The following is an 18096-nucleotide window of genomic DNA, read 5'->3' on the forward strand; positions in this document are numbered from 1 at the left end:
TCAAGATGAAGCCACACTCAGGTTGGAGGAACAACACCTTATATTCCGTCTGGGTAGCCTCCAACCTGATGGCATGAATATTGACTTCTCTAACTTCTGTTAATGCCCCACCTCCCCTTCATACCCCATCCCTTATTTATTATTTTTTTTCTCGTTTTTTTCTCCCTCTGTCCCTCTCACTATACCCCTTGCCCATCCTCTGGGTTTTTCCCCACCTTACCCTTTTCCTTCTCCTTGGACCTCCTGTCCCATGATCCTCTCATATCCCTTTTGCCAATCACCTGTCCAGCTCTTGGCTCCATCCCTCCCCCTCCTGTCTTCTCCTATCATTTTGGATCTCCCCCTCCCCCTCCCCCTCCCACTTTCAAATCTCTTACTATCTCTTCTTTCAGTTAGTCCTGACGAAGGGTCTCGACCCGAAACGTCGACTGTACCTCTTCCTAGAGATGCTGCCTGGCCTGCTTTGTTCACCAGCATTTTTTGTGTGTGACATTTTTTCAGATGTTTTCTGCCATAACCAGTGTTTCCAGGGCACTATTTTTGTTGCAGACTAGAGATTAAGGTAACTATCTTTTTGCTGTGAGATCTTTCCTGCCCAGTTGAGAATGTAGGGGCTGTAATTCTCATGCTCACACTTGAGTGGGTATAAGTTAGTTTCATGGGTGAATGGTGCCAAGGCTGACAACTGGATATGTAATACCATACTAGTCAGAAACGTGCGTTATCTGTTGGTCCTAGAAATGTTGAGCAATAACAATCGATTAATATGATTACTTAAGGAACCAATAAGCACCATCACTGAGTATCTAGTCTTGATAACAATACCCTGCTGCTGAGACTTTTGTTAGCTGTTGGATACAATGATTCAAATATCCTCATTTCCTAAATGTATACATCTGAGTCGATGCATGTTTTCTAAATTATACAAAGTCCTGTTGCCCATTACCTCATATTTTAATCCAGTACACTTCATACATTTTACAAATTCTTGGCCTCGCCCTGTCTCTGTGATTCTCCACTTAATCAATTTCCTGTATTCACTGTGTCTCCAGCCTAGGTTCTGAGTTCCAAAATTCCTTCTAAACTGACCTTTTTCGTCTTCATTAAGATGCTTCAAAATTTCTTTGACTGAATTTAAGGCAAGATGTAAATCAATTAGGAGTACCGTGGTGGTGCAGTGGTTAAACTGCCTATCTATTAAGAGATCTACATGTACCTTTTTCAATTTAATCTGTAATTTGGGGGAAAGCATCCTAATGAACGTAAAAACTGCAGGATTGGCATTTAAAACCCTTCTAAGTTACCAGTGTTCTCCAAGGAATAAAATCTGACAGTCTTTCCTTTTCTGACCTACATGTTACTCCAAATTGCCAGATGTTGACTCTTCAGTGCCCTGTGAAGTGTCTAGCAAGCCACTAACAATACATTTAATCAGAAGGAATAAAACTAGACAGGCCACCTGGCATCAAACTTGGACATGACAAATTCATAGCTGACACAGTCGACCTTGCAAAGTAGTCCTCTCAAACATCAGGGGGCTGGTGTCCATATTGAAAAAGCTGCCCAGCAGCCAAACCATCCACTAGCCCGACATAGTCATACTCACACAATCGTACCTTCCCTTACAGTTATACCTATCAGAAGGCACATTACAGTGAAATAAAGGAAAAAAGGAATCCTCAACATTAACTTCAGACTCCATGAAGTCTGATATGACAAATATAAAAAGAAAAACTATTATAACGGCTTATCAGTGCTCCTCGATGTTGAACAGCACTTGGCAGCAATGATAGTGTAGAATTTTCCTGGTGGTATATAGATGCCTTGTCTCTGGTGGCAGCTGAAGTAAGGTTGAGTTCCCCTTAATTAAAGCTGAAACTGATTTCTGCCCCATGGCAAGGTAGGCTCCACTGTGCAAGATTAGCACTGTTTGAGCTGGATCCCGATCTGGTCAGTGATTTGGAAGAAAACCACTGATTTCTAATCTTTGAGTAAAAGCCAGACTCGTGCAGAGCAGCTGTATAGATAGCAGTAGATACTTAGGTAGAATTTCCCTGCATTATGTTGGAATATTGACTCTCCATTTCTACATCAATTCTGACCTTCTGTAGGACCAAAGAACACAGAGCTGGTCTTCACCAGCTCTCGCAGTGTTCACAAGGTCTTGCTAGTCTCCTCCATCTTTCCCAGATACAAGCTCAGGGAAGGTTGAGGAGTTATGGAGCATTGCTTTTGTTCAGCTCATATGCATGTATCCTTGGCAGTTTTTTCTAATCTTTTTGTCTATCTGAATATTCCTATTTTGGTAAGTTTACCTTGACTGAGGCTGCCAGTTCTGTCTGTTGGGATGAATCTTTACTCTCTGACGTTGTTTACAGGAGGCTGCCAACTTTGGAAGGAAAGTCTTGGTGTTTGATTATGTTGTGCCAACACCTTTGGGAACATCCTGGGGTATGTTTCTATGCTTTCCCCTAACTAAAACGTTAATGGATTTGCATATGTGTTTGGGCTTGCTTTGCTTCTACATTTGAACTTGGGTTTAGTCTTTTCCTAAATATGGTACTTGTTCTGATAGAATCTGACATGAATGCCAGTCATATATTTCTGCCATTCTCAAAATCAGAGCACTTGCCCAGCTTTGTATCATACTGCAACACATACCAGACTTAAATATCTGAGTTGTGAATGAATAGTCAATGAAGGAGATATTTGAAAATTAAAAGATCTGTGTGTATGCTACAGCTTTTTCTGTTTTAATATTTGAGATTGGTTGTAGCGCCCTCCACAATGCCATACTCCATTTTGGTGGTTCTTAAGTCTTAATGTATCTCCTTTCTTTTGGAGGTCTTGGTGGTACATGTGTAAATGTAGGGTGCATTCCAAAGAAGCTGATGCACCAGGCAGCTATCCTAGGGCAAAGCTTAAAGGATTCTCACAAGTTTGGCTGGGAGTTTGGAGATGCAGGTAAGATTTTTAAGTAATTTAACTGTTTCATTTTGAGTTTGATGTGTTGAAATACTCACATGAGACAAATCTAATAACTGGTGGAGTAGTATTAAATTAATTGAGTCGAAAAAGTTGGTTAAACAAGGCTGTGTTCAGGTCAGTTTTTCCATGCAGTTGTAGAATTAATGGAGTTTATGGCTTTTGGCCCATTTGGTTGCTAATCTTTTAATTTAACCAAGTAGCCATGTTGTCTTTTTAGAAGGTGGTGAGTAAAATTGCTTTTATCCCTTATGTAAGTGTCACTTTCCCTTTTGAATTTTTTTTCTAAGAGTAGAACTACATTTTAAAATACTTGACCTTTTTATTTAAACATTAAAGAGGGAAAAATGGTAGGTGAATGCTGTTAGATGAGGATATTAAAACTTCATGATCAAAGTTGAGGAATTTTTGTTTATGAATTACAGTTGAGCACAACTGGACCAAAATGAAAGAAGCAATCCAGAACTATATTGGCTCTTTGAACTGGGGTTACAGAGTGGCTCTACGGGATAAGAAAATAACTTACATTAACTCCTATGCTGAGTTTGTGGAACCACATAAGATAAAGGTACAATACATATTATTACATGTAACTGTTTTTCAGAAATACTATGACCCTCTGCTTTGTGTTCAGGTCCGTCGTCTGCAGTATTACAGAAATATTGCGGCTTCAGAGTATTTGACCCAAATGGTCTTTGTTGTTATAAATTTATAATCCAGAAATAAGTCACTTATCCCTCAGTCTTTGAAAGTCATGGCATTTCAAGTGCTTATTTGGGTACTTTTTAAATTTGCCATTATTTATATTCACATCCAGTAAACATCCAAGATGCAAAAATAAAAACACCAACCCAGTGACAATGAAGCTGCAAAACATGAATTGCATGCGTTGTCACACTACCCTGTGATACCTGCATGCCTTACCTAAAGTAAACTTGAAGTTGGACTTACATTTTGAATTGGTTTAATGTTTTGAAGTTACAAAACAAGTTTCTATTATCTTTGTTCTGGCCACCAATATGCAGAATGGCCTCTTACATCGATGTGTAATTTCCTTTGAAGTCACATACTATACTGACATGGGAACTATTGCAGCTTCATTATCACTGGGTCAGTGTTTTTATTATAGAATCTTGTTTATTGGATGTGAATTTTGTTGGCAAAGTCAGCATTTGTTATCCTTAATCGGCTCTGAATTGAGGTAAATAAGTGTTAATCGCATGTAGGTTTGGAGTTGTGTCAAATGTCGATTGTCCATTTCATGGAAGCTGCCAGACTTTATTGAACAGGAAAGTTTTAAGTATTTTTCCCCTTTCTCCTCCTGCCCCCAGGCAACAAGCAAACGGGGCAAAGTGACCTTCCATTCAGCAGAAAGATTCATCATTGCAACAGGCGAAAGACCGCGTTATTTAAATATACCAGGAGATAAAGAATACTGCATAACCAGGTGTGGGACGATAAATATTGCCATGGACTAGTTTTTCCCCTGTGCTGTGTAACTGTGATATAAAACCTAATTATGCTGTTGATCATCATCTGTGGAACCAAAATATTAGGATGGTCAGTATCTCTGAGCAAGGTTGATAAGAAAATCCTTTAATTCTGAGCGTGAATTGAAGCAGGTTCAAGCCTGTTCTACCTGTAATGAGATCACAGGAAATGGAATTTTGCATTTGCCTGCAGTAACTTAATTCCTTTGATTATTATGTGTTTCCCTGTCTTCAAAAACAAATTGAACACTGCTCCCTTTTGAGGGGGGAACACTCCAAAGAATCCAAGAAAATATTTCACCTTGTCTCTTAATTAAGTGACTTTGTTTATAATCAATGATCCTTGTTCTGTGTTCCCCCATGAGAGGAAATGTCCTCTCCACATCATTATTGAGGCATGCCCAGATTTTGTATGCTTTACCTAGTCTCCTCACTCCTTTAAATTCCAATTGACTAGCCCATTCAACTTTTCCTACAAGACATCTCAGCCAAGCCAGGTATTAGTCTAGTAAAGCATTTGCATTGTTTCCAATGTATTAACATCCTTTAATATTGTTTTTGTATCTAGATGTCCTCCCTGAACCATAAATCCTGATGCAGGGCTTTGATCTGAAGCATCAGTAGTTTCTTTGCTCCCACAGTTGTTGCTTAGTCCAGTAGCTTGTTTGTTGATAACTGAAACATGACCTTCCTGTTTTTATCCAAGGGGATTTGAATGCTGTACATTCTGTGGCTCTCTTAATTTAGAATCAGAATCAGGTTTATTATTACTGACATCGGTAGTGTAACTTGGGATAGGCACCTTCCTATGGACTGTTTGGTTTTCCCTGGTGTTGAGCCAAAAGTTAAGGACTGTTCGCAGATCTGATAGAAATAAGGCATGCACACACAATGCTGCACACAACACATTTTATTGCCAAGTTACAAAAAGTGGTACTTGTCTCAGAAGCACACTAAGCCTGTTTAACTGCAGCTTCCTGTTCCAATAGGTCCACAGCGTCAATTGCAACCTAACCTGTGGTGAGCCCACATCCAAGAAACCTTGCCACCAGTGTGCACATTCTCTTATACCCTGGTCACTTCTCTCCACCCCTACCTTGGTCGATCCTTTGTCCAGGTTGACCTGGACACTACAGGCTCAGGTCTGCAGAGACCATATCTTGGTCACCCTTTACCCCACACATTCATACATTTGATCCCAGCAATTTTTGCTTGTGCTCTCTGATTGACATTTTAGGATTCTTACTACGCCGGAGTACTCTTGCTTCCTTCCACAGTCCAAAGGACGTATCAAGTAGGTTAATTGGTTATTGTAAGTTGTCCTGTGATCTAGTAGGGTTAAATTAGGGTTGTCGGAGCTTGCTGGAAGTGCCAAATCTGCATTGTATTGCAAAATAAAGTGAGCTTTGTTGTACTGTGGCAGCAATACAGTGCAATACATAAAATATACCATAAATTACAATACGAAATATACAGTGCACTTAAAAAATAAATAGCGCAAAAAGGGCTAGATAGTGAAGCTACATTCATCAGTTCGTTGTCCATTCAGAAATCTGGTAGCAGAGGGGTAGAAGCTGTTTCTGAAATGTTGAGTGTGGGCCTTCAGGCTCCTGAAATACCTTGCTTGTAATATCAGCCTTTTGTGAATCTTGCGTGGATGTCTAGATCAGAGTCCTGCAGTCTCTGTCCTCCTTGAAAATGTTTGTCTCCCTCAGTTGGATCTAGTGGTTTTGTATGATAGGAACATGCATTACGATGTAAATTGACCTTGATCTGACTAAATGGCTGGCATTACAACATCTCAGCTCAAACAACTCTTTAACAAAATGATTTCGAGTTTAAACTTTCCTGTGTGCTCCCTCTGCCAGATGTTTAGTCAGTTGATTACACATCTCTTCACAATCTCCTTGTGTTGAGGAAGTGTTCTCTCTTTGCAACACCCACAAAATGCTGGAGGAACTCAGCAGGCCGGGCAGTATCTATAGAAAAGAGTACAGTCAACATTTCAGGCCGAGACCCTTCAGCAAGACTGGAGAGAAAAAAGGATGAGTAGAGTTAAAAGGTAGGGGAGGGAGAAACAAGGTGATAGATGAAACTGGGAGTGGGAGGGGTGAAGTAAAGAGCTGGGAAGTTGATTGAAAGAGGTACAAGGCTGGAAAAGGGGGAATCTAATAGGAGAGAACAGAGGCCATAGAAGAAAGAAAAGGGGGCAGAAGCACCAGAGGGGATGGGCAGGCAAGGAGATGAGGTGAGAGGGGGTAAAGGGATGGAGAATGGTGGGGAGGGGACACCATTACTTTAAGTTTGAGAAATCGATGTTCATGCCATCCATCAGGTTGGAGGCTACCCAGACGGAATATAAGGTGTTGTTTCTCCAACCTGAGTGTGGTTTCATCGCAACAGTAGAGGAAGCCATGGATTGACATATTGGAATGGGAAGTGGAATTAAAATGGGTGGCTACTGGCAGACAATATATCAGTAAGACCTGATGTAGATTGGGAGAGCACTTCACTGAACACCCATGTTCCGTCCGCCAGATAAAGCAGGATCTCCCAGTAACCACCCATTTTAATTCCACCTCCCATTCACATTCTAATGTGTCTACTGTCATGAGGTCACACTCAGCTTGGAGGAACTACACCTTGTATTCTGTCTGGGTAGCCTCCAACCTGATGGCATGAGCATCCATTTCTTGAACTTTCAGTAATGCCATTCCCTGACCCCTCCTTCATCATTCTTCATCCCCTTTTCCCCCCTCTCACCTCATCTCCTTGCCCACCCATCGCCTTCCTCTGGTGCTCCTGCCCCTTTTCTATCTTCCATGGCCTTCTGTCCTCTCCTGTTAGAATCCCCCTTCTCCAGCCCTGTATCTCTTTCACTCTTTCACCAATCAACTTCCCAGCTCTTTACTTCACTCTTCCACCCCCCCCACCCCAGTTTCACCTACCACCTGTGTTTCTCCCTTCTCTCCCCCCACCTTTTAACTCTACTCTTCATCTTTCTTTTTTCTCCATTCCTGCTGAAGGGTCTCGGCCTGAAACATTGACTGTACGCCTTTCCATAGATGCTGCCTGGCCTGCTGAGTTCCTCCAGCATTTTGTGTGTTGCTTGGATTTTCAGCATCTGCAGACTTTCTCATTGCTCTCCTCCTGGACATGTAGAGCTTGCTGATCATCTGCAATATCTGATATAAAATTTCTCAAGTTAGCTATGAGAAATCAGCACTCATCAACTACACTTATGCATAGATGCTAAGCGTGTAAGGTACATAGTAGCTGAGATTTGTGGTGAGCATAAAGCATGTTTGTTTTTTTTTAAAAACTTGAATTGAATTGACTTTATTACTTACGTCCTTCATATACTTTGAGGAGTAAAAATCTTTACATTATGTCTGTCTAAATGTGCAATTTATAGTAATATGCAACAAGACAGTCAATATAGCATAGAAATACAATTGTATCAGCATGAATTAATCAGTCTGATGGCCTGTTGGAAGAAGCTGTCCCAGAGCCTGATCCTGGCTTTTATGCTGTGGTACCGTTTCCTGGATGGTAGCAGCTGGAACAGTTTGTGGTTGGGGTGACTCGGGTCCCCAATGATCCTTCGGGCCCCTTTTACGCACCTGTCATTATAAATGTCCTGAATACTGGGAAGTTCACAACTACAGATGTGCTGGGCTGTCCGCACCACTCTCTGCAGAGTCCTGCGATTGAGGGAAGTACAGTCCCCATACCAGGCAGTGATGCAGCCAGTCAGGATGCTCTCATTTGTGCCCCTGTAGAAAGTTCTTAGGAGTTGGGGGCCCATACCAAGCTTCCTTAACCGTCTGGGGTAAATGAGGTGCTGTTGTGCCTTTTGCACCACACAGCTGGTATGTACAGACCACATGAGATCCTCGGTGATTATGCTGAGGAACTTAAAGCTGTTCACCCTCTCAACCCCACAACCATTGATGTCATTCATTCCTCCTGTAGTCCACAACCAGCTGCTTAGTTTTGCGATTGAGGGAGAGATTGCTTTCTTGACACTGTGTCAGGGTGGTGACTTCTCTGTAGGCTGCGTCATTATTTGAAATTACTTGAAAAGTGAACTATGTTACCTTTATCTTGTTTTGTTACTTATTTTTATTATCATGTTCAACAGCAAAAGGAAATGAAAAATCAAAACTGCAGATTCTGAAATAAAATATAGAAAATCCATGAAATGGTTTGCAGGTTCTGGCATCCTCAAAGTGAAGTGGGTAACATTTCAGGTTTGGGGCTCTGTCAGAGTTGAGAAAGAGGAAAGCTGATTATTTTTTCAGTAGGAATGAACAGGGGGAGGAATGGGTAGAACAAGAAATATCTCTGCGATGTGTTCGTAAGGGTTAACAGAGTAGTTGCTAGTGCAGTAAGCTGCATTGCCTGTGTGTGTAATAATGAGCCTCTGGGACAATATAAATAATTAAAACTGGGCTAATACAGTAATGGGCAAGTGTCCAGAACTAATACAAAGAATGAACAAAAATTGTGGAATTCAGTCAGTCTGGGATGCAGCAACGTGATCAGACAAATGGTGTGGTAGTGTTCAGACTTGCTTCAAGTTGCATCTGATGAGACCCTATTCATGGGTCTCAGCCTGAAACATCAACTGTCTTAGCGATAGATGCTGCCTGATCTGAGTTCCTCCAGCATCTTGCGTGTTGCTCAAGGTTTCCAACATCGACAGAATCTAGTGTTTAAAACCTATACTGAGCCTTATTGCAACTTAAACATGGTGCCACAGGCAAAGGTTAGAATGGGGTGGTGAATTAAAGCAGAAGGAATGTGCCTTTCCAGATGGATGTTGAAGATTAGCCAATGTGCATAATAATTACTTCATGCCCAAATTTGAATAACAATTGTACAAGAAGGGAGAGGACATTAAAGCAAATTATTGATTCTCATTTGCTTTGCTTATTTTTGTTTCCACAGTGACGATCTCTTTTCACTGCCTTATTGCCCAGGGAAGACTCTGGTTGTGGGTGCTTCGTATGTCGCACTGGAATGTGCAGGATTCCTTGCTGGCCTGGGATTGGATGTGACTGTCATGGTGCGCTCAATTCTCCTGCGAGGATTTGACCAGGAAATGGCAGAGAAAGTAGGAGAGCATATGGAAAGTCACGGAGTGAAATTTCTGAAGAAATATGTACCGACTAAGGTAATGTCACAAACCCGTTAGCATTTTCCTATTTGTAACGCAATACTACAATCAGGAGATGCAGTACAGTATATTCTAACTCTAGATTGTATAGTTAATTTGAGGGAGGGACTTCTGCACAAATCTGATGTTTGCAACATCAGAATCAGGTTTTAAATATTTTTTGTTAAATTCCTACGGGTGCTGCAGATCTGAAATGAAAATATTGGAAGTACTCAAGTTGGGCCACACTTGAGAGGAATGTTAGTTCAAACTAATGCTGTTGGTTAGAGATCTTGTTGGATGATAGAACAGGTTTGAGGGGCTAAGTAGACCAATTCCGCTTCTCATTTTCAGTCTGAATGCAATAGAATGAGTTTGTTCTCACATTGAAGAAGAGTCTCGGCCTGAAGTGTGGACTGTTTATTCTTTTCTATATTCTTTGCCTGACCTGAGTTCCTTCAGCATTTCCAGCATCTGCAGACTTGTATTCATTCTTTTAATTTTCTACCGATTGAAATTAGCTGACAGAAACTAAGCAGCTGGTATCATTGTGGTGTGTAGTAAATTTCTTTGTAGTGTGCTTCTGGAGGGTTTGTCAAGTTGTACAGTGTTATACATTTCTAAAAAACCAAGGGTTAGCATGAATAGGTCAGGCAGCATCTGTGGGAAGAAACGGAGTTGATGTTTTCCAGCTGCCACATGAAGTGAATGTTTCCAGCATTTTATTTTAATGTACAGCCGATTCAGGTTAATTGGGCCATTGGTTAATTGGGGCAGCTGTATATTTGGGACAAATCTTAAAAGTACAAAAACTAATTAAGAAAATAGCCAGGATTGCCATTGTTTATTTGAGACACTATGCTGCTTAATTTGGATGAGACTGCTGCCGAACAGTTTCTAACTTGCGTCAGTCGTGTGCACTTATTTGACTGCTAAGCACTACATAGTGCTTCGAGCAAACAGTTTTTAAATGGGGTCAGTTGTGTGTGTTTGTGTTCAAAAAGCAGAATCGGGTTCATTATCACCGGCATGTGTCATGAAATTTGTTAACTTAGCAGTAGCAATTCAATGCTATATATAATATAGAAGAAAAAAAATCTACAGTATACATATTGAATAGATTAAAACAGTGCAAAAAACCCCAGAAATACACAAGATATAGGAGCAGGAGTAGGCCATCCGGCCCATCAAGCCTGCCCCGCCATGCAATACGATCATGGCTGATCTGTCCATAAACTCAGCTCCATCTACCTGCCTTTTCCCCATAACCCCTAATTCCCTTACCATGTGAAAACCTATCTGTTCCTTGAATGTATTTGGTGAAGAAGCCTCAACTGCTTCTCTGGGCAGAGAATTCCACAGATTCACCACTCTCTGGGAAAAAGTTTCTCCTCATCTCCGTCCTAAATCTTCTCCCCTGGATCTTGAGACAATGTTCCCTAGTTCTAATCTCACCTACCAATGGAAACAACCTTCCTACATCTATCTTACCTATCCTTTTCAAAATTTCGTATGTTTCTATAAGATCCCCTCTCATTATTCTGAACTCCAGAGAGTATAGTCCCAGGTGACTCAATCTCTCCTCATAGGTTAACCCCTTCATCTCTGGAATCAACCTGGTGAACCTCCTCTGCACTGCCTCCAAAGCCAGTATATCCTTCCTCAAGTATGGAGACAAGAACTGCACACAGTACTCCAGATGCGGCCTCACCAGTATCATGTATAGTTGCAGCATGATCTCCTTGCTCTTGAATTCAATCCCTCTAGCAAGGAAAGCCAATATTCCATTGGCCTTCTTAATAACCTGTTGTACCTGCAAGCCAACTTTTTACGATTCATGCACAAACACTCCCAAGTCCCTCTGCACAACAACATGCTGCATTCTTTCACATTTAAATAATCTGCTTTTCTATTATTCCTTCCAAGGTGGATGATCTCGCATTTACCAGCATTGTATTCCATCTGCCAGACCTTGGCCCACTCACTTAACCTATCTATATCCCTCTGCAGACTCTCCACATCCTCTGTACAGTTTGCTTTTCCAGTCAGTTTAGTGTCATCAGCAAATTCTGCTACGCTACACTCAGTCCCCTCTTCCAAATTATCAACGTAAATGGTAAACAGCTGCGGGCCCAGCACCGACTCCTGTGGCACCCCACTCACCACTGACTGCCAACCGGAGAAACACCCATTTATACCAACTCTCTGCCTTCTATCAGTTAACCAATCCACTATCCATGCCAATACACATCCTCTGACTCCATGCATCTGTATCTTATTTACAAGTCTCTTGTGTGGCAGCTTATAGAACGCCTTCTGGAAATCCAAGTATACGACATCCACCTGACCCCTCTATCCACTGCACTCATTATGTCCTCAAAGAACTCCAGTAAGTGTCAAACAGGACCTGCCCTTTCTGAATCCAAGCTGCATCTGTCTAATGGAACCACTCCTTTCTAAATGTTTCACTATTTCTTCCTTAATGACAGCTTCAAGTATTTTCCCGACTACAGATGTTAAGCTAACTGGCCTATAGTTGCCCGTCTTTTGCCTACATGCTTTTTTAAAAAGTGGCGTGACATTTGCTGCTTCCAATTCGCCAGGACCTGCCCAGAGTCTAGAGAGTTTTGATAAATGATTACCAACGCGTCTACTATAACCTCCGCCAATTCCCTCAGCACCCTGGGATGCATCCCATCAGGACCAGGGGACTTACCTACCTTCAGGTCTTCTAGTTTGCTCATCACTATCTCTTTAGTGACAGTGATTTTTATCGAGGTCCTCACCTCCCATTTTGTCCATAACATCCTTCTTTAGCATAATAAATATACAGGTTTCCCCCACTATCTGAATGTACAGCGTTCCTATGAAACCATTCGTAAGCCGAAATGGCGTAAAGCGAAGAAGCAATTACCATTAATTTATATGGGAAATTTTTTTAAGTGTTCCCAGACCCAAAAAATAACCAACCAAATCATACCAAATAACACAAAACCTACAATAACACTAACATATAGTAAAAGCAGGAATGATATAAATACAGCCTATATAAAGTAGAAATCATTTATGTACAGTGTAGTTTCACTTAACAATTGGGAACTTGGAGCCAAAATCAATTTGTCGAAAAAAATCGGCACATACATGCATGCGCACACACCTGCCCGTGCAAGGCTTCATGGTCATGGTAGTCTTTCTTGGGGTAAACACAAGTTTAAAGCTAGCGTCTTTTTTCATAAAAGCAAAAATCCTCTTTTGGTTAACGAAAACAGGTACTAATGTAGGTCTTTCGTAAAAGTGAAATGTCGTAAGGAGAACGTTTGGAGGGCGAGGGACACCTGTATATTAAAATGAGGTAGTGTTCACGGGTTCAATGTCCATTTATGGATGGCAGAGGGGAAGAAGCTGTTCCTGAATCGCTGAGTGTGTGCCTTCAGGCTTCAGTACCTCCTACCTGATGGTAACAGTGAGAAAAGGGCATGCCCTGGGTGCTGGAGGTCCTTAATAATGGACGCTGCCTTTTTCAGGCGCCGCTCCTTGAAGATGTCTTGGATACTTTGTAGGCTAGTACCCAAGACAGATTCAACTAAATTTACAACCCTCTGTAGCTGCTTTTGGTCCTGTGCAGGAGCCCCCCCCACCATAGCAGACAGTGATGCAGCCTGTCAGAATGCTCTCCATGGTACATCTATACAAGTTTTTGAGTGTATTTGTTAACATACCAAATGTCTTTAAACTCCTAATAAAGTATAATCACTGTCTTGCCGTCTTTATAACTGCATCAATATATCAATATGTTGGGACCAGGTTAGGTCCTCAGAGATCTTGACACCCAGGAACTTGAAACTGCTCACTCTCCACTTCTGATCTCTCTGAGGATTAGTACGTGTTCCTTCGTCTTACCGATCTTGAAGTCCACAGTCCGCTCTTTTATCTCACTGCTGTTGAATGCGAGGTCATTGTTACGACACCACTCCACTAGTTGGCATATCTCACGCCTGTACACCCTCTCATCTCCATCTGAGATTCTGTCAACAATGATTGTATTATCAGCAAACTTATAGATGGCATTTGAGCTATACCTAGCCATACAGTCATGGGTATAGACAGTAGAGCTGTGGGCTAAGCACACACAGCTGAGGTGCACCAGTGTTGATCGTCAACGAGGAGGAGATATTATCAGTGATTTTTGTCACTGATAGTTGGTGAGAAATGAGCAGTAAGATGATTCAGAACTACTTTGCTCACTGCTGTTTCAAGCATTGAGGCTTGGAGATGCCAGAAAAGATCAGGAGTGAAAATAAAACAATTTCACAACTTCAAGTTAAGAACTATGAAAAATTTGAAGGTGTTGACAATCAGGAATGTTATAATGAAAATGAAGATTTAGAGGATGCAATCGTTGAAAGCATTGTATGAAGGCAGTCCATTATTTGCACTGATTTTTTCATTTAGTCAATCAAAAGAACACAGCCAAGTACACTGGATGAATTCCTCCTTTGACAACTATTAGGAACTAATACAGTTTTATAGTACTGTAGTAGTATTGGTTATCATAGAGTCATAGAAAACTAAACAGAAGCAGGCTCTTCAGCCCATCTAGTCTGTGCCAAACCATTTAGATTGCGTAGTCCCATTGACCTGCACCCAGACCGTAGCCCTCCATACCCCTCCCATTCATTTACCTATCCAAGCTTTTCTGATACAGGAAATCAAAGTTGCATTCACCACTTGTGCTAGCAGCGTGCTCCACACTCGCCACTCCCTTAGCATTTTATGTCACCCTGAACCCATGACCTCTAATTGTAGTCTCTCTCAATCTCAGTGGGGAAAAGCTTGCATTTACCCGGTCTACACCTCTCATAATTTTGTATACTTCTATCAAATATCCCCTCAATCTTACTTGTTTCAAGGATAAAGTCCTAACAATGCTCCACATTAGGCCTCACCAATCTCTTCTACAATTTCAACATAACATTCCAACGCTTGCACTTAATACTTTTATTTATGAAGGCCAATGTGTTAAAGATAAGGTCTTTATGACCTTATCTACCTGTGACGCCATTTTCAATGAATTATGGATCTGTATTCCCAGATCCTTCTGTTCTATCACACTCCTCAGTGTCATACCACTCAATGTGTAAGACCTACCCTGGTTGGTCCTCCCGAAGCGCAACACCTCTTGCTTGTCTGCATTAAATTCTAACTGCCATTTTTTCAGATCCTGCTTCAACCTTTGATGGTCTTCTTCACTGTCCACTACACTTGCAGTTTTATTGTCATCACAAATTTGCTGATCCACTTAACCACATTATTCTCAAACAAGGACGGGCCTAGCTTCGATCCCTGCAGGACTGTAGTCATAGGCCTCTAACTTGTTCTGTATTTCATTTAAATACATAATTTGTTACCCAGTTAAATGGTAGTTTGTCATTTATTTTACACTTTTTAAACTGCTTTCATGAGACTTTGGCTAATTGGGACAGCCACTTAATTACTTGCCTGATGTATCTCAATGAACCGGAATCCATTATTTGTATTTCTGGCCTCTTCAGCTTTTTGATTGACATCTGATATGCATGCATTTCCATGATTTATGTAAAAGTTCTTTAAATTCCAATTTGACAACATCTTTTCAGGTTGAACAGCTGGAGGCTGGAACTCCTGGGAGACTCAAAGTAACTGCAAAGTCCACAACGGGTAGAGAGGTCATTACTGGGGAATATAATACTGTGAGTATAATGTGTTACAGTCTTCACTTATTTTGAAAGACAGACTGATTTGGGGTATGAGTGGAAACTAGTCTTTGAACAAACAGTGTAAATGAAATTGAAACAACACACTGATATTTGTTCCTATCCATAAAGAATCTATTTTCATTTGAATGGATATTGTAAAACACTTCTCCCTCTGAGAACACTAATTCTATGCTGGGCAGTCGTAACTGATGCCTAGCCATACTTGGTTTGAGCTAATTCAGTATCAGACCATGGAAGGGCAACTGAGTGCAAGACAAACCCTGTCTTCAAATTGCAAGACCTACTGCATTTAAGAATTTTGAGTCTAATTGTGTAAAGTCTCCTGTTGCTATTTAATTCCAAATTGGCCATTAATTAAACAGACGAAGATCAGGAGTTCCTTGTGTTTGACAACCTTTTCAATAATGTAAAGTGGGATTATACTGCCGTGGCACATGTGCAATGGAATTTTTAATAAAATGCAAAAGTAGTCTTGATGAAGGGTCTCTTCCTGAAACATTGATGGTTCCCCTCCAGATGCTGCCTGACTTGCTGAGTTCTTCCAGCACTTTGTGTGATTTGCCCAAGGTTTATGGCATCTTGTATATCTCTATCATGTCACCTGTTAGCTTCCTTTTCTCCAGGGAAAACCAGGCCTGGACCATTGAATCTTCCCTGATAACTCAGGCCCCCCCAGTCCAGGCAACGTCCTGGTGAATATGTTCTGCATTCTAGCGGTAGCCAGGACTGTCTCAGCTGATGAAGAGAGGCATGCTGTAGGCCTCCTTCAGCACCTGTTTTTCCACTTTCAGGGAATTGTATTTCTATCACTTACGCATCCCAAGGCCCTGCCATTCAATGTGTATGTCCTGCCCTGGTTTAACTTCTCAAGATGTATTACTTTGCAATTGTCCAAGTTAAATTCCAGCTGCATAAACACTAGACTCTGCAGATGTAATATATCTTGAGCATCTCACACAAAACATTGGAAGAACTCAGCATCTATCGAGGGGAATAAATTCTCACTTCTTCCCTGGATGAAGGGTCTCGGCTAAAAATGTCAGGTTTTTCCCCTCCATAGATGCTGCCTGAAATCCTGTGGCATTTTGTGCTTGTATGTATGTTGCTCTAGATTACATCTGCTATTTCTTTGCCCACTTTTACAGCTGATCTATCTCCTGTTGTAATTTTAGATGACTTCACTGACCATGTTCTACCAAATCTGGTCACCTGCAAACTTAATCATGCTACCTATATTTCATCCAAACTATTCTTGCTTATGATGTACACAAAGGCCTAGAGTATGTATGTGCCTCAATACCTTGAGATTCATTTTCTTGCAGGCACTTACAAGAAAATAGAAATGAGATAGATTTTATGAAAAACTTTAAATTACAAAGATGATAAACAAGCAATGTGCAAAGTTGTGCAAATGACAAATAAATAGTAAATAATGAGAACATGAAATGTATGGTCCTTCCTATCTGGCAAAGCAGCGTTCCGTTATCACACTGTCCTCTCACCAAGCCAATTTTCTATCCAGCTTATACACTCGCAGTGAATCCCACACGTTATAAAATTCTGGACCAGTCTATCATGCAGGGACTTGTCAAAGTCCACGTAGATGTCTACTGCCCTGTCTTTATTGTCGCCAAACAATTGATAGTAGAGCGTACGGTCATCACAGTGATATTTGATTCTGTGCTTTGTGCTCCCTGGAGTACAAATCGATAGTAAATATTAAAAAGTTTAAATTATAAATCATAAATAGAAAACAGAAAAAGAAAAGTAAGGTAGTGCAAAAAAACCGAGAGGCAGGTCCGGATATTTGGAGGGTACGGCCCAGATCCGGGTCAGGATCCGCTCAGAAGTCTTATCACAATTGGAAAGAAGCTGTTCCCAAATCTGGTCGTATGAGTCTTCAAGCTCCTGAGTCTTCTCCCGGAGGGAAGAGGGACAGAAAGTGTGTTGGCTGGGTGGGTCGTGTCCTCGATTATCCTGGCAGCACTGCTCCGACAGCGTGTGGTGTAAAGTGAGTCCAAGGACGGAAGATTGGTTTGTGTGAAGTGCTGGGCTGTGTTCACGATCTTCTGCAGCTTCTTCCGGTCTTGGACGGGACAACTTCCGTACCAGGTTGTGATGCACCCTAGAAGAATGCTTTCTATGGTGCATCTATAAAAATTAGTGAGTGTTTTAGGGGACAGGCCAAATTTCTTTAGCCTTCTCAGGAAGTAAAGGTGCTGGTGAGCCTTCTTGGCAGTGGACTCTGCATGGTTGGAGCAAGTCAGGTCATTTGTGATATTGACCCCAAGGAACTTAAAGCTTTTGACCTGTTCCACTTGCGCACCACCGATGTAAATAGGGTCGTGCGGTCCGCTACTCCTTCTGAAGTCAACAACCAATTCCTCTGGCTTGCTGATGTTGAGGGATAGGTTATTGTCTTCGCACCATGCCACCAGGTTCTTAATTTCCTCTCTGTACTCAAACTCATCATTACCTGAGATACGGCCTACAGCTGTGGCCGTCTTTGTCAATCCTCAGTAATTTCTACAAAAAAAAAGAGCTCAGTCATGCATTCAATATGATTTCCCACACACAAAGAAAGCCATGCTGGCTGTAATTTATCCTTGCCTTTTCAAATAAATAAATCCTGCCTCTCAGAATCCCTTCAATAAGTTTCCTGTCACTGTAGTAAAGCTCATCAGCCTGTAGTTCCCCAGCTTAT

The 18096-nt window shown here is 41.4% G+C and overlaps 1 protein-coding gene across 1 annotated transcript in view; it reads left to right on the top strand.

The window, feature by feature from the left end:
• Positions 1-18096, top strand: part of LOC134356972 (thioredoxin reductase 1, cytoplasmic-like) — a 67579-nt gene that overhangs the window by 20350 nt on the left and 29133 nt on the right. Inside the window, exons 5-10 of the mRNA XM_063068256.1 lie at positions 2379-2451; positions 2845-2964; positions 3411-3553; positions 4317-4432; positions 9429-9654; positions 15273-15365. Of these exons, the coding sequence (XP_062924326.1) occupies positions 2379-2451; positions 2845-2964; positions 3411-3553; positions 4317-4432; positions 9429-9654; positions 15273-15365 (771 nt within the window). The remainder of the gene's footprint in view (positions 1-2378; positions 2452-2844; positions 2965-3410; positions 3554-4316; positions 4433-9428; positions 9655-15272; positions 15366-18096) is intronic.

The sequence above is a fragment of the Mobula hypostoma genome, chromosome 15 (genome assembly GCF_963921235.1).
Source record: "Mobula hypostoma chromosome 15, sMobHyp1.1, whole genome shotgun sequence".
In the NCBI taxonomy this organism is placed as follows: Eukaryota; Metazoa; Chordata; class Chondrichthyes; order Myliobatiformes; family Myliobatidae; genus Mobula; species Mobula hypostoma.